This window comes from Cryptomeria japonica, chromosome 9, assembly GCF_030272615.1.
Source record: "Cryptomeria japonica chromosome 9, Sugi_1.0, whole genome shotgun sequence".
Lineage (NCBI taxonomy): Eukaryota > Viridiplantae > Streptophyta > Pinopsida > Cupressales > Cupressaceae > Cryptomeria > Cryptomeria japonica.
The window spans coordinates 571,980,148-572,005,694 of NC_081413.1; the positions used below are offsets into that span (position 1 = coordinate 571,980,148).

Here is a 25,547-nt window from a genome sequence, read left to right on the forward strand (position 1 = left end):
TGTATAAGTTGTGTATGTTTTCACTTAACATTCTTACAAAAAAAATATTTATGTGTTCTAGGGCTTTTAGCTCATATCCTCTAGGGTTCCTTTGTGATGTGTTACATCTAGTATTAGAGACCATGTTCAAATACGACGAGCTTTGGTGTATATGTGCTCGTTATGTTTAGCATTAGTGGCATGTGCTTGTTAGATTATTTTCATTTACGCTTATCGATGTATTCACATTGCCTTAGCATGACTTATAGATATGTTTATGCATTCTCTGGTGTATGTCTTGTGGTGTTTGAAGGATTCCTCCTAAGGGCAATGATCGTAATCAAGGGTGAGGGCAAGGTAATCGCTCGGGAACCTGATTGAATCCTCATCTAGAGGATCATTAGGAGGAGAATCAAGTTAATCATCAAGAGGAGGATCATGTTGCCCATCAGGATGAGCAGCGTACAGAGAATCGGGGTGGTTAGGATGGTGGACTTGGGGGTCTTCAGGTGATTAATTTACTTCAAGATATCATAGCATGTTTAGGACCTCAACAAGAGGTATGTCAACATGAGGAGTCTTGTCCATCATAGCAGAGAGCATTCTAGTAGCCCTAGTTTTTCTAGGGTTCTTAAGAGAGAGCACACAGGGCCAAAGCGAGACAATATCCTCATAGGTCACATGAGAGATCTTCTTAGGTCTCACCTACCTACCTTTGAGGGCTCTACTACTGGTACTGAGGCAAAGACTTAGTTGATAGATCTTGATTGGTGTTTTGTTATGCACCTATACATAAATAATATCAAGGTTCGTTGTGTCATCATGTATCTTAGCGGTTTCATAACGTGTGCAAGAAGAATTCCCATTCTAGATGTGTAGCAAGGGATATGAATGTTTCTATATTTTGCACATTATCCAAAGAATAAATGTCATCATACTAGTTTCCAAACCTACAGTGTTGAAAAACTAGTATGCATATCATGTTGTAAGGAATCATAGATGTTTTTCCTTGTTATTATTTCTCTAAAAGGTTGTCTTGACTCATGCCTTTGTGCACTTCTATGAAGTTGTTCCTTTGTTCACTTCCACACCTTCTTGAGCTCCATATGTAGATGAACAATGTATTCCTTTGACATGTATTGTGACAATTATGCCTTATGGACTCTAGAATAGGTTCACAAGTGTTACACATTTCATAATTGAAATTAAATATATATTAATAAATAATCGAATTCACCTAAAAATGAGGAGGCATGTAGAGGGTAGTTTCATGATTAAAGCCTACTTAAAATTATGATAATTGGTAGGAGAAGAAGTGGGTAAGTTCAAAAGGTTGACTATTTTAGATTGAAAAAAGAAATTTGAAGAAAAGGTAACTACCAAATTTTGACAATTATTTAGATAAAAATAGAAAAATTTTAAATCAAGTGTTCTTTGGATAGAAATTTTTTGAGGTATAATGTAATACATGTTTAAGTTCCTAATACTCCAACAAAAAAATGTTATTAAAAAAGAGAGATCGGATTATGAGTCTCATACAATGTTTTATAGTCTTCACAACACAACCAAAAATGTTGAGAATATTTTTTATTTTTTATTTTTTATTTATGATTTAGAATTTTTTTGAAAGTAATAGGTTCACCAAAATGTAGTGAATAACAATTAGTTTAAGTTTAGAAAGTTTCTTCTCTAGATTAAACTCTTTTCCTTTTTCCTACACTACTTCGGGATTAATCTATTATTTGATTGGAAATGCGATGTTTATAGTGTTTTTGCTATTGTTTGATGCAAAAGAGAAAAAGAAACTAAATTATCATAGAAATTTTAAACTAGAAAAAATATATTTTGCTTAGCTAAAACACTATGGAAAAATAAAAAATAAAAAATAAATTGATTAATTACTAACTAGAATAGAAATATAGCAAAATGATACCAAACCCTCATTCTCCCCCTCCATGTGGGATTAAACCACTCCCATACGCTAAAACCTTTCCCATGATTGCTTGTGGTTATAAAGTTGTTGAGAATGAGGATTTTTTCCAACAGAGATCCTTGGTATTTCACATTTCTAACCTCTGGCCTTCTCTCCAAAATCTGCATAGTTGGGTCCTCACTTCTTGGAAGCCTATAGTGACTAGTATGATTTCATCTTTTTCCTTGTGCAAAATATTTTTTCGTTGCATCCTTTGCTCCTTTTGAGGATTGTGATTTAGTGTTGGGTCAAATTTGGGCCTAGGGAGAGCACTCCCTCTCTACTAAACCCTAATCCACCTCATTCAATCCCCTCACCAAACCACTTCATGTGCGTCTGATTTGGATTAGACTACCAAATCTTCCCCTCTAGTTTTGGAATTTTTTAATGTTGATGATTCCACTTCTCAAATGGGTCATTCCAACTTTTCTCACATATTAGATGACATTGACATATCCAAATCTCTTCCTAGGGATGTGATTCTGATAATTGAGGAGCGATCTTGGACCCAACCACTGGACTTTGAGGGGCTCCCATTCTATTGTCCTCGTTGCTTTGCAACTAGTCATTTGGATTTGGACTTCTCTCTCTCTCACGTCAAAAAGGATCAGCTACCTGGTGGAAGAATGCTAAGGAATATCATTTCATTGTTGATTTCCCTCCTTTTGAGGCTTTCTCTTCCCAGGATCCTAATGAGAGTCTCACTCTGAACATGGTGACCCTACATGACCCACTTGAGGCCCCTTTTGCTTCATGTTTGACCCTTAATGAAGTACCTCTTGCTTCGTTCTTGACTCAACTTGCTACAACTACTACACATCTTTTTCCTTCTTGTGAGGTCGTTAACTGTCTTCTAAAAAGCCATTATATTCCCCCTTCACTTCTTGTTGTTGTTGATTCCCGAGGTGGGGGTCACCACTTGTTTCCCATTGCAATGGGGTTTTGGATGACAACATTTTTTGGATTGCAGTTTGTAGAAAGAAGGGTCCTTCTCCTTCTGCCCTTATTCTTTCAGAGTTGGTGAAGATAACTCAAGCTCGAGTCCCTTGTAACCCGACATTTTCTTACTGTGATCAAAAACTTTTGATGGCTATTTTGTAATGGGTTTGAGTGCTTCTCATTCTTATCTATTCAAAACAAAATGATATCAAAATAGCAAACAGTTAAAAAAAAAATGAAACTTGGAGCTAGAAGTTGAAGCTCATTGTTGAGGACGCTTACATTAATCATAGAAATGTATACCTTATGTTATCGTGTGTATGATTACTACACTAATGAATATTGGTAAAATCACTTTTAACCTTGAAACTCATGCCCAACTACAGATAGAATAAGAAAGAAACGGGGACACAAGTACAAGTGAGATATGAATGGTAGAGAACTAGTTTAAACTATGGAAATGACAAAAGAAAAAAATAAGAGGGAAAAAGTATGCACAAACCATCATATAGCAAAGAACTCCAAATAGAAACCTGCAACTAAAAAAAAGGAATTGTTAGGGCTTTGCTTAGGAATCAAGAATATAAAAAATGTGTTTTCTTTTATCCTATGTGTGTTTAGAAAGATAAAAGTAGTGATAAAATATGTGAATGCCACTCCGACGTTTATAATAATTAAAAACCCCAAGGTGCCAAGTACAACAACTAACATCTAAATCCATATTATTATTTATTTATCAACTATTACTAATAATTATATATTGTAACTGCTAGCTATACTATAGATGTAATATAAATGCCTAGCATTCCACCCTTATTATATTAGTGTAAAAAAAGGATAAAAAACTAAATGGACTAAACACAATAACCCATCTAAAGATCTCATGAGCTAGTTCTATCTATAAAACTCCTCATGCTTGTATAACACACCAAACTAGTCTCATCAATGAATATCCTAACTATTTTGCAATACAAGTGAATCAAGAAATACTCAATTATTCGTAGCTAAATCACTTTGCATGTGAATCAAGATATACTCAACTAGCAACAATGCAACAACACCAACCAATTACAAATCAAGACACACTCAACAAAAAGAGAAACAATACTAAATTTGTGGATTGAGACATACTAAACCATCCATAGATACAAACCTATAGATTGATGGATTGAAACTTTCAAATATCCATATATGTAAACCATCAAGTCTATGGATCAAGACATACTCAACTATCCACAAAAACTCCCAAGCCTCCTTGCTTCAAGAAGGATCAAATCTATATAGCATTAGCACTACTATGCAATTTGTATCATCTATGAGCAAGAAGCTAACTTAAATGATAAGATTCCTACAACCTTCTCTTTGACCTTCTTAGTCCTTACTCCTAACAAATTCTTCACTTTTGGCTTCTCCATTGTCTTCAATGCTTATCTCATAACCACCTTCAAAATCAGCAAATGGGCGTCAATTTAGATCACAATTAGTTTTTATTGACAAGGGCTCTTTTCACCATAATGCAACTATAGAACACTACTTGATGTAACAAACTAATTTAGAAATCACAAATTAAAATAAACAATTTTATCAATAACCAAAATGACAATTAATTTGTTATGGATTGTTGCTTACAAAAATCCAACTATATTGAATGCAAAAGATATATAAAGAACACTAATATCTAAGCCTCTTGAGCCTAGATATGACACTAAGATATATAAAGAACACTAAGATTTGTCGAGATTCAACTGAATGATATTACATTACAGTGCAATATCTTTTTAAAACCTTATTTTCCCTTATAAAAACTACCTAAAGAAATAACTTCCCAAGAACTAACCAACCTAATTTTATTAATTATTTAACTATCAACCTAAAACTATAATAATTAATGTAATACTCCAACAAATGCAATTACAATACTCTTCAATGTCCTTGAGCTAGTCACAAATGAAAGCTCCTTAATGATAACTTAGATGATTTCATCAAAATGGCTCAAAACAACTAGTAGAAAAAAGTGCACAAAAAACAATTACAAAGGACCTAAACCAAGGTGAATAAAAGCTCCTTAAAATCAAAATTGATTTCAAAAGATAAGATGATAGAGAAAAGTTGGAAAAAAACCGTGAATTAAAACAATTGAATTAGGCTGAAAATCGAAATGGAAAAGGGTGTGGGTGTGTACTTTTCACCATTACATATTTCAAGCTGAAAATCGAAATGGAAAAGGGTGTGGGTGTGTACTTTTCACCATTACATATTTCAATCCTTGTGAGATTTGATCCATGTGTGTTACATACCTCTTCAAATGACTTCCATGTACAGCGTATTTATTTAAAATGCAGATATAATGGTAAAAAGAATCCACTACCAGATTTTCTCCCTCCTAATCTTTTTCACTATCTTACCATTTTTCCACCCAAAGGACTATGAATAAATGAAATGAAAGATTTTAGCATCCGCAAGGTCAAAGCAGCCTATAAGACTCAAAAACAACACACCACCCCCTAAAAATAGGGCAGCAAAGACTTATACAATTTGTAACCTCCTCTTTAAATATGAACCTTGCTCTGTATATCAATACAGAAAAAATGATTGTCGTGATAACTACTCATTAAATCATTAATACACATCGGTCAAATTCAATGGAACTTAGATATCTTCTTAAGATGTTCCCAAAGCCTACAGCTGCTCTTAACATTTGCAATACATCACTCAGGCTTTCCACCCTCTAAAGGCATGTCCCCATGCTGCTGCTTATCTTATTTTGGCTAGCAGCAACTGCTCGATTATTTTAGGAGTAATTTGTGGAGCAGGTGGCCCCATGGAAAGTAAAATGGCTGCTTACTTTTATGCAATCATGTTAAATCATTTTTGTAAGTGAAATTATGCAAATAGAAAGGAGAGGAAACAAATATGGTAAAGCCATATGTCTGTTTTTTCAATAAGCAGCCACTGCTTATTTCTAGCCCCTTTTTTTTCAAAGCTTATTTTCAACTTTTAAGCAGTTGCTGCTCCACTAAAATAGGGGAAGATTCCAATTTATCCTTTTTACGTAATTAAATTTTTACATAAGAACACTCTGGCTGCTTAAATTTATGCAGAAAATGTTGATAAACAGCCGCATGGGGACATGGGGTAAAGTCTTTCCTCATTTGGTAGGAGCACGTAATACCTTACAAGTCACCCTTGGCTTATGTAAAGACCTTTCAGACACGGAATTAAGCCAATAATAGCCCAATCATGCATTTCTTTTCGTGCAATCCAGTTAAAAAATGCCCCGGAACCTTCATTTACCACAAAATAAATAATGGAATGATAATGACTACATTCTAAATCTAAGGTTTAAATTTTCTCAGGATCCAGAGATCACCAAAAAACTGTACTAGTAAAATCACATTACCACCGAGTTTCGAGAAAGCGGCTTCAAACACTACTTGAGAAATTTGTGTAAAATTCTCACAACAATAATGTATCAAAGAATCCAAAATTCCACGAAAACTTACATGATCATATCTAAAACTAGACTATATCACATCCAGACCTGCAGGAGCCAAAGAGGAATCAAAACAATAGTGCTTAGAAGAATTAGTAATCGTTATTTGCATTTAAAGTTAATGATCTTATTCTTATGATAAAAATAAATTATACCTTGAGCATACTTCCAGATGCTCTCTATGTGAATTACAGTTACTATATGAGGGAAACAAAGAAACTCACTGCATTGTGAGAAGCCAACCATGGTAAATATCTAAGCACTCGAGTTAAAATTAAAAGCTCAGTGCTTTTCTCTTACAGAGTTCAAAGAACGGGACATAGGAAACAATAGGCCTTGAACGTCGAAAAATAGTGGCAGCTAGACAGCTCAACCCAGAGTCATTGTCCTAGAATCTTATTTACACGATACAAAATATATATATATATATATATTCGAAGCACTTTAGAAAGAAATATATGTATGTAAGTACCTGAAGGCACAGTCAAGGGCAAACATATCAAGAACCCAAGTATATCTATCATCAGATTATATTGCATCAAGACCTGCCGCAGACAAAAAAAAGCCCTTGAACATGAACAGGCACCTTGCAGTGGCCATGTGAACAGATTCAGATAGCCCTAAGCCCAGTCCTACGAGTCATGATGGAGGCATCTAACTGCATGGTCAGGTGAAAACATGTTAAGGACTTATCTTGCATCAGCCTATCTCGCATCAAGACCTGCAGCAGCCAAAGAGGCTCCAAAACAACAGTGCTTAGAAGAATTAGTATACCTGCTATTTGTATTTCAAATTAGTGGTCTTGTTCTTGGAACATGTGGCCAATGCGATTAATACAATTAAGATTATACCTTGCAGCATAACGCATTGGAATCAATTACTTTCTACGTTGCAGGAGAGGAAAAGCTAAGGGACTTACTGCACTGTGAAAAGCCTGGCACAATAAATATTTAAGTAAAATAGAGTTAAAATTCTAAGTTTAGTGCATTGCTCTTCAGAGTTCACAGAACAGAGAAAAAGAGAAAAGAATAACCCTTGAACACCTAATAATGAGAACAGTTAGACAAGTCAACATTCCTGAACAGTAGCACAATTAATCTCACCAGTCTCCCAGTGAAATTATGCATCATCAAATCGTACTAATATAAGTATTTCCACACAAGACATGCAAAAAGGTACCAACTGCAGTTTCCCTAATACTAAAAATAAAGATTTAGTCAGAGACAAGTAATGGATATCAAAGGTTTTTTTCTGTCACTATTAAAGTTAAGAGTGACATTAAGTACATACAACCTGGTAAACCTTCAGCAAAAAGGTTTCTTTCTATTACTATAAGCAAACATTATATCTAGCAAGTTAAAAGGAACATAATGTAAATAAATAATTATGCCACATAACCAATGGATAGATTCAATCATTGTGCTGCAAAGCATGAATGCATGGCAGCGTCTGTCATGCGTATAGTCAATCAAAACTGTAAAACAGCTGTTTAATACCATTGCAGAAGTCAGTACGTGAGTGATCTCATGACAAATGTTGAAATACCCACTTAGTTAAAAACTGAAAAATTATAAAAAGTTGTAACTAGTAAAATCTTCAATGCCATTGCAGAAGTCAGTACGACTGATCCCATGACAAAAGTTGAAATACCCACTTTGTTAAAAACTGCAAAATTATAAGAAGTTGTAACTAATAAAATATTCAAACAGATTGTCTACCCTCCTCTCCAGGGTAAAAATAGACACTGTGGTAGACGCAACCCTAAATTCTCTCACTAATTAATAAGTCCAAAATACTAAGAGATTACAAAAAGGAACCAAATGAAACTCTAACTATTAACATAGCATAGAACAACTGCTCATTTTCATAAATGGTACTAAGCAACAGACATTAATTTCATGAAAATGTCAAGCAGCAATGATTGGCTGAACTGGTGCTGCTGATGCAACAGGGGCTGTAACTGTTCCTGTAGCAGAAACTGTGGCTGGAACAGTTCCAGAAGATGAACTTGGATTTGTCCCTGTTGATGATGCAGGAGCAGGAGCAGAACCATTAGCAGCAGCCGCTGGTGTTGCTGGTGGTGGTGGTGGAGGTTTCATGTGAGGAGGTGGATTGTGCTTTAGTTTCAAAAGGATTTGCCGCATCCGAGAGAGATCAGTTGGCTTTCCAGGTTTTGGCCCCTGATTGATAACTACAGTTGGTTTCTTCTTGTCTCTGTCTTTGCCACCACGTTTTGTCTCAATAGTTGGCAATTCATAAGGAATGAGTTCTGCAACTGCCTTCCAGTACTGCTTATCAGCATTTGCATGAAATTTCTCCTGATTAGACAAGAAAACCTGCCCAATATAGAGAAAATGAATGATAAATCATCACATAAGTGACATTGTGGTGAAAATTTTTATAACAATTAATAAGCTGAATCTTACAAAAACAAACCAAACCACAGCTAACCCATATAGAACAATTGGCTGTGTTCCAGCAAGACTTGTGAATCAACAAATAACTCATAAATTCTAAAATGTCTATTTCATCAATTAACATCAGATCACATCAGATAAACTATAAAAATAAAGTAAGCTGATCAAGTCCAACTTACTTATTCAAGATAAATGCATTCCAATCATTCCTACGAGTACAATTCAAAGCATTAAAAAGACGATGCTAGTGTGGATTTATTTACTTCTCATTATATCCTTCCAACATTGTTGTCATCATTGAATTGGAAAGTACTCTAAGCATGGAAAAAAAGTGGATTTACAATTCAGAATATGAGCCACGACTGTTAATTGCTAGTCATACACTTTTGAGATTAATAAACAAATGGTGGGTCCATTGTTAAAGCATATTGATATCTAAAAGGTGGTGCATGTCAACTAAATTGAGGGTCATGTTCTCACACCTACGATTCCTCTTGAAGAAATAATAAAAGATTAAATTAGATTTAATTAAAAAAGACAAAGGGCAGTGAATGAAGGGTTGTGTCTTGTGGAGAATAAGGGCAATAGTTCTGATGAAAAGCTGTGGTTCCCTCAAATGTGAGATATGACGAAGAGATAATTTCATTTTGGCGAGGAGATCAAATGCAAATAAATATATTGTGACTTTAGAAGTGAATATTATAGCCATCACAATTTGAAAAAGAATTATAGCAGAAAATCAAGACATGATTTATTTTCATTATCATGTCATAAATTAATAATCTGAATATCACAATAAATTCATAAATTTAGACAAAGCCATATTATAAGTAATGCAATTATCATTTTGAGTAAGGATTATTATTTTAGGGCACAAATAAGCAATGTTTTAGAAAGGGATACTACACACACATCAGACTTGCAGGGCAGCCAGTGAAACTCATTGCTCTTACTCCACATACCTACCTACCAAAGGCATATTGATATGACCAAAGTGTTCGTAGCATGTGCCAGTAAAAGATGTGTTTACACAAGTGTTCAGAGCAAGAGACAGTAAACGATGAATTCACAACATAAGCCATCCACATTTAATTCACATGGCCTCTTAGCCATTTTCTAGCAGCCATGGGAACAGCTTGAGGCATGTTCCAGTGCGGATCCGAGACCACCCTTCTCTTTTTCAATGAAAGCCTGGATATAGGAGTTAAATGTGACCAATTTAGGTACCCATGCCTACTCATGTAAATCAAAGAGATTTGGAGCCTCTAAAAGTTCTTACCTAATATTTACCTGATCATTTAAGCCAAAGAGATTTGGGGCAACTGACAGGAAATAATGAGTTTCACTCCATCGAACCAGGGTCCATTCCTACAAACAAGCACCTTGAAGTGACCATTAAAACAACCTTAGATAAGTGTCGAACTTATGATAATGCATGGCCAAACGCCAACCCCTATGAGTCATGAAGAATACCTAGAGGTAGGGTGAAGTGCCAACATATTAACAATGAGGGCAAATCCCCACATTCTCTACAAGAATCGTCGAAAAGTTTACCCTAACATCTCAATCCTTGACCTTTAAAAATCTGCAAAGCAAATGGGTTGTTTGCCCTTGGCAAATATTTGCAAGCAAGCAAGGAAATATCACGATTGCTCCTGCTTCTGTGGAAGCTTATTTTATCGATAAAACAACAAAACATCTGTCCAGACCAATAAATTCTTCTGTGAGTGGAAAGATGAAAGCTCAGCATAAACTCACTGAAAGTATAAAAGTGTTTTAGGGGTTTCCTAGCCACGAAGGTGGAGATATTCCTGTTGGTGTGGGAGAACAGGTGCTAGTTGCAGCTCAAAAGATATTCACTAAGTGGTCCACCTTCTGCTACTTAGGCCCAATATATCACCTCCTCCCAGCATACCAAAAACCTGAACGCTTTTGTGACTTTCCCACCCTCACTAAAAATAATTTTGGTATTCAGTGACCTTGGTGACTTTGCTAATATGAGTAGAAGTTTTACTGTTCCTAATAACATTTCTCAGAGAAATCTTAAGGACGGTAGCTAACAATTGGGAATCTGTTTGAAACCAAGAATGGCTATGAGAAGAAGATTATGGACTGAAGAGACTCCATATGAGAGAAGGATTTTTTGAGAAGCAAATCGTATATAGATGGTCATTCATTCTCTGAAAGGAGGACTTGGGTTGTTGAATATCCGCCCTCATCAATCTATCCCAAGCAATTTCAACTCCATTAAGCAAATGGCGAATGGTATTGAGCATTCTGAATAATGAGGATCCACAAGTGAAATCTTCCAATTATATGGCTCTTGCAGTTGGCAACAGCTTAATGAAACAGCTGAAGTAGAATGAGATCCTGGTAGTGGCTTCTCTGCTACTAGAATTTGGATCTTGAATGGGATAATTCTCAAGTTAGGTGTTATTTTATGCTGGGCAATAACAAGGATACTGATGATGGAGCCCTGCTGGACCAAATTCATATGGCCTAGTTAAAATTTTATTTTTTTTAACTTTTAAGTATAGAAGCAACCATGATCTGATTATTAAGGTTGAAGCTAATAGATGTAGAAATTATGGTAGAAGAGAATGCAATAGTGGCTTACAGAATGTCTGCAGACTTACATTATTTTCTATTCCATGGTCTTGTGAGGAGCTTTTACACCCTATTGGAATTTATGATATTATTAGACATGAAACTGCAAACTCGATCTAAAATCTTGCAAAGCCAGGAGTTGCTGCTACACTACTGTGGTGTAACTTAACTGTTATTAGTATAGTTCTTACTTTTACAACCATTATGTGCAATTTCTTATGTTTCTAATCGACCAAATAGCTCGTATTAAATGGAGCATATCACCCTATATTTAACCTTAACAGAAAACAGAAGATAAAACAAGATACTTCTTTATAGCCGTTTAATCAATGTATTTGCATCATCTCCACCTCCTCCAAAAATAAAATGAATTTAGTACATAAAAGGAATTTACACTTAATGACTATACTTGTATGTACTGACAGATTGTATGAGATATTTGCAGAACTTTTGCACAATTGAAGTCAAATGATGACTTTTCAAAAGTGTCCTTGAATCTTGCACATGCTAAAATGAGTTGATTTCAGACAGCAGTTTTATTTTATTGTAAACTGGTTGCATAATATCTTCTACTATTTGAATGGGAAATTATGTTTTGTCAGAAACTATATATTGATAGAATAGTTAATGCAGTTAGTATTTGATATCTATAGTTGTGAATGACTAATTATTGGACAAGAACTGAACATATTAAAATAATATTAATATCTATTCTATAATGGTCATCTTCTATTGTTAGTGGTCATCTTAGTTGTCAACTTAATTTAGCTATTTAGCTTTTTAGTCGACTTATTTAGTTTGTTTAGTTTTTTAAGTGTAACTATTGCTTCTTTATTAGAGACACATAGTTAGCTTTTTATTATTTAGTTTATTAAAGGTTTTAGCTTTTTAGTTTTCACTTAAACAACTAGTTCTTAATTTAGAACGGTGTCTTTGTAAACTCTTTATATACGGTTGTATATCGTTGATTAATTCATCCGATTATTTTGACCAATCATTTTTTCATGGTATCAGAATGGGTCGATGGGATTTTATTAGTTTTGGTGAATTTTTTAATAAAAATTTGTGACCTCCTTTCTGGAATTTTTTCAAAAAAAAAAATTTAATCGATTAGTGAAATTTCCAGAGCTTTTTTCAAACTAGGGTTTGTTTGCAGAGGATACAACGGCAGCATTGTTCGTGGGTGATTTATTTTGCAAGGTTTGCATTTTTTTTGCAGGTCAAAAATCCGGTTAGGGTTTTCTTCACAACGCGGATTTTTAACATCGGTTTTCTGCACACCTGTGATCGCAATTTTTTCGGCCAACGACTCGCATTTTTTTTCCTACCATTTTCACTAGGGCCTATGTCTATTTTTTGCGGATTTTTTTGCCTGTGTTTTCCGGCGACGCCGACTCTTCTGTGAAGTCTTTTCGCAATTTTCATGGGCTTTTGGCTTGCGAATTTTTCTGGCCCACATCAAACATTTTTGCACGCGTCTTTTCTTGTATCGCGATTTTCATGGCCCTGGTTTTCTGCAACGGTCATGGTTTATTGTTAAATAAAATTCGCGCATTCTCTTCTAAGCACGATTTTTTGTTGGGTGACGCTATTTTGTGGAGGGTTTTTTCTGCAAACACGCGCTAGGGTTTCATGTCGCATTGTGTCTACAGATTTTGTCTCTTTCTTTCAGCGACAAACCTCAGCTCGACCTATGTCTTTTGCATGTGTTGATTCCTCAGTGCTAGAGGTCATTGAATTTCTAATGGGTTTTTTATAAAAAAAAATTATCCCTTTAAAAAAAAAAACTTTTGTGGGTTTTATAATTTGCCCCTTAGAAAAAAAATTAGTTTTGTGGGGTTCTAATAGTTTTTTCCATAAAAAATTATTTTTGGGTTTTATTAATTCTTTCCACAAAATTTTTTTTTTTTTCTGGGCAAGGCCTCTCATCCTATAGGTTCTAGGGTTTTCACATTTTTTCCTAAAAAATTGTTGGTTTTCTAATTTTTTCCATAAAAAATCTGTTAGAATTCATGAAATGCAACTCTCACAAGCTCAGTTATCTTCTGCAAGAATACCTGTCACACAATAAAAGAAAATTGAACAGCAACGAGAATTGAAGACAATTAACAATAATTGAATGTATTGCTTTGAAATTGTTTAATTACAATGAAGGATATAATATCCTTATAAAGAAATCCAACTCTAAAAATAGAAACCATAAATGGTGGAGTCTACAAGATAGACTGAAAGTTAAAATAGAATGCATGAATCAGTCATGTATGCACAAAAAGCATAATAGACTAATTAATGCATGAAACTCTCGAAATTCTAAACATAGTTTGCTTTTCCTAGTTTGCATTATGCATGGAGATAAATATTAATTAATTATTCATAATTGTTTAATTAACTAATTAATAGATGTCAATAATTAATTGCTAAGGCATCGATTATTTAGTGAATTAATGCAATTAAGTGAATAATTAATATATAAATTATTTATTCCAACACCCCCCCCTGAATGCACAACTGGGAGAGAGGCAAAGACATAGGAAAAAGTATGCAAAGATGAATGCAAGATGGGTCCGCGCTTAAAGCCTGATGAGGTACCCATGAACAAACATGCAAGTTTCTCAGAAATAAAGCAAAGGAGAAAACCCTAAATGGGAACAAAACTCCTCTCCAAAAGAGAAACAAAAAACAAGAATGAAGAAACATGAAGCATGAAGAAGCTGCAAACATTGTAGTAGAATGACTGCTATGATGCTGAAAAAAGAACCTCCGGAAATAGGAATGCTAGAGTGTCGATATGGTAAGTATTCCATCTCACCGACAATGCATGGGTAAATGGCCGCGATGCATCTCATAGTACATAGGAATAAATACGTAAGTGATCCATCTCACAGACAATGCATGGGTAAATGGCCCTACATCTCCTAGTACATAGGAGCAAGTACTGAATACAAAAAACACTCCAACACGAAACCAAGGAAGCTTTAGCAACAACAGTAGAAACCCCCTCATAATGTTGATAACGGAGAGTAAGACAAGCACACTGAATCTGAATGTTATTCTCCATGATGCTAAAAACAAATAGAGATGTGTGCCAAAAAGATGGGGCTCCAATCACAGGAGGACAGAATAGGGCTAGGAAGTCACTAATTACTTCAGCAAGAAGAGGTAGTGGGCTGGAAAGCTATCTGCAAAAATGGACCAAAGATCTGGATAAAGCATTGAATCACCTTTCCGACGATATCTCGTTTGCAAAAACCGGAGTCCAGATGCACACGATATGCCCCCGGGAGTGCAAACTACAACTTCTGACTTCAACTAGCAAAAAGGCTTACAAAAAGAAAAAATCAAAAAAATATACCTCCATCTCTGGATCGGGCTCGGAAAGAGATTTCCAACAGTATATGGTTTGCCCAATTTCAACTCAGTATGACCAAGTTATGGCCAAAACAAAAAAACACCTCTTTTAGGGCACAAAGAGGGTCAAAGAAAGGCCATACATGTTGACTGTACTGCTAACATCAGCATGATGTCATGTTGATGTCAGCAGCCGAAAATCAAAATCCCTTAAAAATTTTTAAAAAAAATTTAATGAATAATAAACATATGAATTATTTATTCCAACAAAATCATGGGAGGGTTTTCACGATTTTTTCCTAAAAAATTGTCTCGGGGTTTTCACAATTTTTTCCTCAAAAAGAATTTGTTGGTTTTTTTGATTTTTCCTCAAAACTCATCTGTAATATGTGAAGTTCACGTGGGATTTTGTGATTCGTGAAGTTCTCAAAGTTCGACGATTTTTTCCACAAATATCGTGCTTTGTCGCAATCAGCTTTGGGTCACACCTGGAGTTGTCAGGGCAAACATCTACAACCGTGGTATCTTACATTATTTTGGAGTTGCTATAGCAATCAATGCTCAATACTCTTATGCAAAAGGGTTTGTTGATTTTTCCTCAAAATCATGGTTTCAGGCTTCAGTAATTTGTGTGTCAGATCTCTAATTCGCATGTGAGGACTACATCAGCTTGGATGGCTTTTGGTACTCTTGGTAATTTACATTCTGCAGATCCTGGGAGGGTCTCCGTACCAGCAAAGTGTTCTTTGCATTTGTGATCGAAAGACATGCAGTGTCTTCTATAGGGTATTGAGTACAATGACCATTAGGGAGGGTATTAAAATCATAATTATATCTATTCCATAATGGTCATCTTTTATTCTTAGTGGTCATCTTAGTTGTCAACTTAATTTAGCTATTTAGCTTTTTAGTCGACCTATTTAGTTTGTTTAGTCTTTTAAGTGTAACTATTGCTTCTTTATTAAAGACGCATAGTTAGCTTTTTATTATTTAGTTTTTAAAGCTTTTAGCTTTTTAGTTTTCACTTAAACAACTAGTTCTTAATTTAGAACGTCATCTTTGTAAACTCTTTATAGACGATTGTATATCGTTGATTAATTCATCCAATTATTGTGAGCAATCAATTTTTTAGAATAGTTGAGAATTACTTAAGAAAAAAAAAAGCAGACAACGTGGCAAAAAGCTGTTATACTTAAAAGTCCTGGGCCTCCTGGCAGTAAATAGATTGTTAGCAATCTAAAAATATGCGATAAAACGTTGTTTCAGGCGGTAAATAGATTTTGTGTGATCTTAAAACAAGCAAGCTTCAAGGCAGGGAAACAATCAGATGATTGACAATAAATGCTTTTTTCAGCATAATAAAAGAGAGAACAATGTGATAAGCAGTTGTTAAGACTTTAAATCCTGGCCGTAAATAGATTTTGTCATCTAAAAATAAGGAAGCTTTAAGTTATTAGAGAACTTTTAGAAAGATCTCCATGAGTCAAATTTGATGATTTAAATAGAAAATAGTCAATGTCATTTGTCAACTAAGTGTTGTCTTAACGCAATCTATTACAAGGATGAAGCAGCAATATATTTGGATCAAAGAAATGACTCCTGAAATTGACAAACAATTAAACAGGCAATGGATGTTGAATGATTTATATTTTAGACACTAAAAGGTAACAGAGAACTTGATGAATCCCAAATGCACCCAGCTCATGATTGACTTGTGTTGGCCTAACTGGTAATGATATCATGAAAGAAAAATATGAAGACCAGAATGCCCAAGTTATAGCTTCAAAAAGAACAGTCCAGCTTACATCATGTTAATAACTATCCAGCACACATCATGTCAGAAGACATTGCATCCTATAACCTGAAAGTATTGAGAGAAACATTTGCAGAAATAAAACTATTTGATGCAAATTAAATAAGAAAAAGTATCATAATTTATGCAGAACACAAGTATGCAAATCACCTTCTCTTTTTCTCTGTTGTTAGTTTTGTTGGTTTCACAATGGCTCTTTCTCTTGGTATAAAATTCCTCTTTATAGGCATCTGCTTCATCAATGATCTGATGAAGCATCTCCTTCTCAATTTTCTCCTTCTCTTCAAGTTGTATTGCATTTTGACTACAGAAACATAGAGATGCGTCTGTTAGATTTATTTCCTTGAACATAAAAAAGCAATGTAAAAAGAATATGATAAAATTCACATCATATACTAATACACAAATGTCAAACTTGCTTTGTTTGTAAACCTGATTTAATTCCAAGGATTGTCTGTATTAGCTTATATATGCAGTGTTTATCTTTCTTATTTCTCTTTGTTTTCTACGATTTTCCAACAAGAGAATACATTACTAAGTAGACAAGCTAAGGTACAGTGGGTTCTTCGAATCTTCCCAGGTACAGAACATGTTGTACCCGTAAACAAGGAAGTAGAAAAGGATATTAACAATTTCTTAGTAATATACATCAATAGAAAACAATGTGTAATTTATAACAGATAATTAGATTGTTTTCCGAAATTCTAAGTGAGTAAAGGTTCCCAAAGACACTTATTCCTGTGAGAAAAATTCCTAAAAATTACACCTACAAGAAACATTATATTGTACTAAATGCCGTAATTGTCTTCAAATTTGTTGACACGGGAATAAAGGAATAAATGCGACTGTATGCCTAAATAAACTAAAATGTTTGCAAAAGAATGCAACGAAGCATTTCAAAGATGCATAAATATGAGCAAAGCGGAAGGCAACCCCAATTACAAAAAAAATACAATACCTTAAAATAAGGAAATTTTCATTTTCAATATCATCTGTAAGCTAAACAATATAAAATGAGTCATATCTGGCAATAAATTGGTTAAGCTGAAAAGTATGAGTATGTCTCAGACCAAAAAAAAATTGACTGCTCCAAAGAAAATATTTGGATTCTGAGGAACCAGATCAAATTTTAATCATTGTTAATCCTCCCAATGGATCGCATGTAGAATTTTTAAATTTTTTGAACTTTTTGAGAGTCTGTTATGTTGTACAAATTATGTTGTTTCACACATGCCCAGTCATGTTTCAAACCTTGCCTAGTCTTTTTTGTCTTGTGAGCAGGGGAATCCTTTGCTGTCTTTTTTCTGTTTCCTTACAAGCATTGTAGAAGGTCTGCTTGAGGTTATCAGTGATCACACATTGCCATGGTTAGAGAACGACAAATTGATGCACTCATTTAGGAGGTAGCAGAGAGGCTGGCCGTGGCTATGGTTCAAACAGTGGTGTTCTCAGGCAAAGAAGTTTATAATAGAGCATATGATAGATAAAAAAACAGCGTCAAGTGGATTTGGTATGGCCCAGGGAGGGTCTTTTGCAGCTTCCTTAAATGGATGTTTTGTGGCTGTGCTCTCTGTGCTGGTTAAGGTGGGTTGGCTTCAACAGTGGTTTGAAGGCAGTAATATATTTTGAAGTTGTAGGTTTAGGTTCTTGAGAGTGTTAGTTTTTGTATTTTTACTGTCTAAGCATGCTTGCCACAGCCTATTTAAGGGTTGTGTAGGCAGGTGTTTAGCATCATTATTTTGCATGTGGTGGTTGTAGTAAATGGGCTGGGACCCCATCATAGATCCAAAGAATGATTATTTTAAACAAAAGACACTCAAATGACAGGTCAAAGAGAGAATAGTAACTATTATGAACCTGTTAATGTGCATGAATATATTCCCCAGAATTTTAAACGTGTGTCGGAAACAAGTGATTTGAGAATGAGATATAGCTCAAATCAAATTTGGCTTGTAAAGAACCCAGACGATCAATTTTATCAAGTTTAGAATGTCATGACCTGACCCAGTACTAAGTGAAACAGTTAATCGCAAAGATGAAACTGTCTTGTTAGAATAATAATTCTTTATACTGTTAATGGTCAAGTTAGGTTGTTAGACATCTTAAAAGTCTACAGTTGTAGGTAGTAGGTGACTTATTAATATCTACAGTGTTTTGTCAATTCTATAAATTGTAATCTTTCCTTCAGTAATAGATAACTAAGTATTTTACAGTGAATCTTTGTGATTCACATGTCTTACGAAGTAAGACTTCACAGTTTCAGAAATCGAACATGCTACAGCAATTGAGCTATTACAGAATAGAGATAATGAAACTTACCATTTAATCAACCCTCTCCCCCTCTAGAAATAGCAATCTTTTCTAAACAGGATAAGAGATTAGTTTAGAAATGAACAATAAAGAATTAAGAGAGCAGGTTAAGCATGAAGAGGCATGAAGAGTCAAACAGTTGAAAAGGGACACCACCCATTCAACGGTCACCACTTAAGGGAAAGTCATAACCCTCCACCTTGATGTAAGGGTAAAGAGATTATTCAAACATTCAAGGGAAGGCATCGAATAAGATCAGATTTCAACAATTATAAGAGATTGAACATACAGCAGTTCGATTATATACTTTGGTTGTGGTATGAGTTCCCCATATGTGGCATAATGAATACTATTAATATCTGCATACTACTGACTGATAACATATTGCTGTTATGATTATTTAATATAGCATAATGCATCTTATTTGGAATCTGTTCACTGTTGATTCATATTATGTAATTGCTTATCACTATTTAATATAGGATATGTGACTAACCAGCCATGGTAGGGGAAATGAGGAATTACAAGGAGGGGAACGGCGATGGGGTACTCGTCTAAGTATGCCACCTCATGATGGTGACCAAATGGTCCCATGAGGCCAAGAGGGTACAAGGGGCACTGCTTTTGGGCTTAGAAGAGATGGGCTTCCAGAGCACTCTATTGTGAATACACCTCATCCCTCTATCATGGTGAATTAATACACCAAGAAGTCCAATCATAGGAAGTGAGAGATGGATGGCAAGATGAAGGGGGAATGGTTATAGGACACCTTACTAGGAAGTGAGAGATGGATGGCAAGATGAAGGGGGAATGGTTATAGGACACCTCACTAGGTACACCACCTCATATGGATGGCACAGGCCATATGAGGCCAAGAGGGATGGTATATCCGCTCTTGGGCCTAGGGTAGAGAATCTCTAGGATACCCTATCAAGTCACCTCATCCTAGCTCTCCTATGGTTGAGATTCCTCAAATATATTTAAGATATCTTATGATTAAGTTGATATTTCTGCTATATGCTTCAATGATTCCTAACTAAAAGATCTGCTTTATGAATTATTGTTGTAAATGGTTTTCTAACCTGTTTTGCAAGGCCTCAACCAGGTGAAAGATATCTCTAACCCAGCTCTTGCTCATTTGAGAATTATGATTTAGGGCTAAATTAGGGCTTTCACAAATAAGGGGTATTACATAGAAGCTGCACTGCACTGATAATTGCAAAAAGGTAATCTGAGTCATAGATAGATCATAGAAGTTAAAACCAGTGCATCTGGTGTACATTACAAGCATATTTTGGCAGTGTTCCCTGTTAAAACATGTGCCCCATTCAATTCATACTCATTTTCTGTTCTACTTGTCAAGTAGAATTTTGTTTCATCAATGCATTCTTGATAATTAAATTTCAATTGCACACTTCTAAATGCATAAGAATTTGATCAAAAATCAATTGCCACCTGATGTGTGACAGACGTTGAAAGTTTAATACAGGATTGTCTTTTATCTCGTGTTTGTTTTAGAAAGCAATTGAGTAACGAGCCTACACAAGCTTCTGTCCAACTATAATATATTACAAATGAATCTGAGAGGTGCCATCAGAATGAATGTTGTGCATGTTCAGCTAAAGTGTTTTGACGGCAATATGTTTGCTCCTGTTCATTACAAGGGAACTGGAAACTGAGGCTTTGATACGCAAAAGAAGGCAAAATCCCTTGTTCAATTAAACAAATCTTATAAAAACATGACTTTCTATTGCAGTGAAACTGTAATGATACCTCTAAAAAATCAGTCCACTGCAACACAGATCATATTTTGCAAAAGAGTGTTTTAGATTTTCCTGGTCATTTCTGAGTTAGTTCACTATGAAAAACAACAAACTAAATTCGAGAAACTCATAACAGATCTATATGAATATTCAACACTGACATTGTTTAACATTTTGTTAAGTTCCATCAACCATGACTCCCTACATCACGTCAAATCCACATGTCTTCTAGATAGGTCATATTTTTTATAATTCTTTAAAGTGTGGCTTTAAAAAAATAAGCGTGGTTAAATGAAAGATCAGCCATTGAGATTGTTAAATCTAATAGTTTATGTCATTACCCTGCCAACTGAAAGCCATGGCTGCAGTAACTTTATACTAATTTATAAGATTATATCTTATCAATACTTTCAACTACCTTGATCATCAAATGCAATGAGCAGAGCTCAACTGGTAAAAGTGATGGTGCTTCCAAAGATGAGCTCCATAGTCCAATTGCCAAGAGAGAAGATAAGGTGTTGAAATTAAGTAAAATACCACGTCCAACTCACAAGGCTTGGTAACAGAAAGCAATGTCTGCAGACAATACTAGCTTGATCGTCAAATGCAATGAGCAGAGCTCAACTGGTAAAAGTGCTGGTGCTTCCAAAGATGAGCTCCATGGTCCAATTGCCAAGAGACATGATAAGGTGTTGAAATTAAGTAAAATAGCACATCCAACTCACAAGGCTTGGTAAAAGAAAGCAATGTCTGCAGACAATTTGTATTACCTTATATCTTGTCAATGCAGATGACTAAATCGCATATAGCCTGCTCATAAAAAAACAGCAGTTGAGATTGTTCAATCCACTCTTTTATGTCATTTACTCAGCCAACAGAAGGCCATATCTGTGGCGCCTTTGTACTACCTTATATTTATCAATGTAGATGACTAAATTTTACCTAGCCTGATCGTCAAATACAATAACATTCTCAATTTATAAAATCACTGGGGCTTCCTGTTGAAATTGATAGCTAGATCGGATTATATGTGCAAATAAATATGAGCAAATTTACTTACATTGGGGTGGGCCCAAAATTGCCTTATTGTAACTTGTAAAAGCACTCAAATCGGGCCCTTATTAGAGCGCTAAGATAAAACATATCGTGCTCATTGTATATTGTAATCAACCCCAAAATTGGGCGCTAAAGTTAAAAGTGAAAAATATAATTCAATAGCCGACTTGGAAAATTGTAAAGATGAATCTTGTATATAACAAGATTCATCCTAGTTTCAAAACAACAATTATTCAAGCAATCTTCTTCAAATAGCGAATTCTGGTTCTGCAACTCAGCAACATCCTTTGCCCTTCAGGTTAGCGAATTATCCTCCAAGTTCAGCGAAGTTGTCTTCCAAGTTAGCGAACTGACTCTCAAGTCTAGCAAGGTGGTTACCAAGCATAACAAAGTGGTTGACAAGCCTATTGAAGTCAGATCCCAAAAAGCAATTTCCTACTTTGAAAATGGTTCTAGTGCAACTATAGGAAACAACGACATTTCATTCCGACCGGAAGGTTTTCCAATCCTTTGATAGACATCACAGCACTTCACATACTCCTTGACATCTTGAAATAGGGATGGCCACCAGAGTCCTGCGCGCAACACCTTCTGCACAGCCTTTTGACCTGCATAGTGTCCTCCAAAAAACTTCATTCAAACCATGTCAATTTATTTCATTTTCATGTACCAACACACATATGCACAGAATGTTATCATCTCCTAGCTTGTGTAATTGCCCTGCAATGAACTGGTAATCTGCTACTCTGGTTACCAATTTCCTCCTCTACATGCAAGTATATGCTTCAAGTGCCTTACCAGATGCCAAAAACTATGCAATATCTATGAAATGATCTGGTACTACTTCAACCCGAAATAGGTATGCATCTGGAAACTCCTCATCCAAGCTCCCTCCATTTTCTCCTCAAGCCTTCGCTGTCATATCCAGCATGCTGGTTGATCTTCAGAAGTCTGAAACAGAACATTACTTGGCAATTTGTTCCAGCACTTCAGTAATCTGACTTGGTTGAATTGGCCTCTAATTGGTGGACTAAATCAGATAAGTGATGCTTGTAATTTTGCTCATATATATAAAGATTTATCTGGATCTTTGATGCTGGGTTTTTCCTCCAAGAGGGAGGTTTTCCCAGGGCATCGTTGGTGTTTTGTGTTATGTGTATGTTCATTTCATTTACTTTCTGTTAATTAATTAAATCTGATCACTAAATTAACACTTCCAAAGATGAGCTCCATGACTAAACCACCAGCAGGCATGACAAGGTGTTTGAAATTAATTATAATATACATCCAACTCACAATGCGTTGTAACAGAATGCCATTTCTACAACCACTTTGTTATACCTTACATCCTATCAATACAGATGACGAACTTTCACCTAGCCTGATTGTCAAATACATGAATGATTCTCAACTGCTAAAATAACTGGGGCTCCCAAAGATGAGCTTGATCGTTTTATCACCAGGAGACATTATAAGGTGTTTGAAGTTACATATAATACAACATCCAACTCACAAGGCGTGGTAACAGAAAGCCATTTCTGCAGCCACTTCGTACAGTCTTAAATCTTATCAATACAGACAACTATATTTCAGCTACCTGATCATCAAATGCATCAAGAGGATCTCAATTGGTAAAAGCACTGGAGCTTTCAAAGATACTCTCCATGGCCAAATCACCAGAAGATTTGATAAGGATTTGAAATTAAGTAAAATGCCAAATCCTACACATAAGGCGTGGTGACAGAAAGCCATGTCTACAGCCACTTTATACTACCTACAAATTTATCAATACAGAGGACTAAATTTTACCTAGCCTGATAGTCAAATGCGATAGGAGCTAAATTTGTAAATGTGTTGGGTTTTCCAAATATAAATTCCATGACCAAATCACAAGGACACGTAATAAGGCATTGAAATTGAGTTAAACGTCTCATCAAATTACAAAGCGTTTTGAGAGTCTCAGACTAACCTAACGAAAGAGATATCAATGGGCAGCCGCATCTAGCCATATTATCACCCACCAGGAGCAATTTAGGGTCAATTTAAGAGCAATTCACCCAATCAAAAAAAAAAAAAGAAAAAGAAAAAATCATCTACTTTAATATGTAATTTAGAGGGATCTAGGGCAGGGCATGAATCGGTACCGTCTCCATTCGCGAAGAATGAAACCCTCCTCTTGCATCTCGTCGGGGGGAGGAAGAATTGGGCCGTCGGAGGGCATGCCGTACTCATAGACATCAAAGGGAGTCTGCTTCCCATTGAGCTCAGCGGAGGGTGCCTGAGGCGAGTAATCTAGAGGCTGGGATTCGTATCCCTGGCCGAACAACACGGGAGGAGGAGTGTCGCCCTGCGGCTGCTGCAACAGATCGTCCTCGTCCTCAGAAATGTTGGCGTAGACAATTGGAGGAGGAGGAGTGGTGGAACCTACAAGATCCCCGTCGTCGAAGGTGCCATTATCGGAGTTTGCAAAGTGATCATCGGCAAAGGTGGTGTCGAATCTCTGAGAAGGCAAGCGAGGATCGTAGCCCAGGTAGCCATCATTATCGAAGGGGCGACCAGTGAGGTCCTCTATCGATCCTGATCCTGAACCTGCCCCTGTTCCTCCTCCTGCTCCGGCTCCTCCAACCGGGTATGAATCCTCGTAGGACCCTGACATTTCCAGATCGAATTCTAGATCTAGATCTGGATCTTACCGCTGCCTGGCTTGATTACACCTTCACTCTAACCGGATCCAACAGATTCAAATGTGACAAACCAACACCACGCCGATTCTCTTATCTCCCTCTCTTTCCTCGCATGCGAGGCCACCGCAAACTTTAAGCAACTAGTGCGGAAAGCGGAGGTTTCTGCACCAGAGTTACGCCGGAGGTCACATGCTCTTAGATGGGGCTCTCTCCTTTATGAAATGTGCGGTAGGGAAGGGCCTATGTTCATTAAAAGTCTATTAAAAATTTATTTGTCGAGTCAATGGTAACATCTATTCAAGGATCAAAATGCAACTTTGCTTTTATTTATTTAAAATTTATTGATTAAATTGAAAGTTAAATATAGTTTTCTGATTTTTAATTTACTTAATAAATACAAAAAGAATTGTATTTGGACTTTCATTTAATTAATAAATACAAGAAAAATACAAACAAAGATGTATTGTGATCTTTGGATAGGTCCCAGTCAATAGAAGGCCTACTTGTTTATCAATAGAGGAGAGGGACCAATAGTTGAACACTAAAACTTGTTGAAAATTCTTTACATTTTATGAAAAAATAGAAGGTGTTTTTTGTGCTCACTTTTTATATTTGTGAAAGGACAAATTATTAATATGAAATACTCCAATACATATACATTGCTACCTCGATAGTTGTACACATAAGAATACTATTTTTCTACTATGACATCAATAGTTGTTTAAATAAGGTACAACTTGAGTTGGCCTAGTGGTAGAGAACTTGTGCTCTTGAAAGAGGGGTCACAAGTTCAAATCCCACAAGGGGGTAGGGTGTCTACACCTTATCGACTTCGGCCCATTACCTATCAAAAAAAAATAGTTGTTTAAATAGGTATCTTATTTTATTAAATGAGCATCTTATTTTATAATTGACACGCTTATTGTGGATAGTTATCATATTTTATTTCAAACAAAAAATTATTTATTTCACTTGTTAATGAATGTATATATGTATCTTTTATATAACATTTACAGGTTCTTATGTGTTCAACTATAGGTCCATTTTGACCAACATTTGGATTTTTTTTTATTTACATGTGGACTATTTATTTATAATATATAGTATAAATTTGTGGTAAGATTGGATATTATAAGCACAATTGCTGTAACGACTATTGGACCATG

General features: G+C 35.5%; 1 protein-coding gene across 1 annotated transcript; it reads right to left on the reverse strand.

Annotated features, from left to right (window-relative positions):
- Positions 1 to 8,020: 8,020 nt before the first annotated feature.
- On the reverse strand, positions 8,021 to 24,598 carry LOC131062877 (clathrin light chain 2). Its single transcript, XM_057996615.2, has 3 exons — positions 23,842 to 24,598; positions 16,719 to 16,872; positions 8,021 to 8,719 (listed from the first exon to the last, which is right to left on the reverse strand). Exons 1-3 carry the CDS (start codon positions 24,351 to 24,353, stop codon positions 8,291 to 8,293), a joined length of 1,095 nt encoding a protein of 364 aa, XP_057852598.1. The 5' UTR covers positions 24,354 to 24,598; the 3' UTR covers positions 8,021 to 8,290.
- Positions 24,599 to 25,547: the final 949 nt, after the last annotated feature.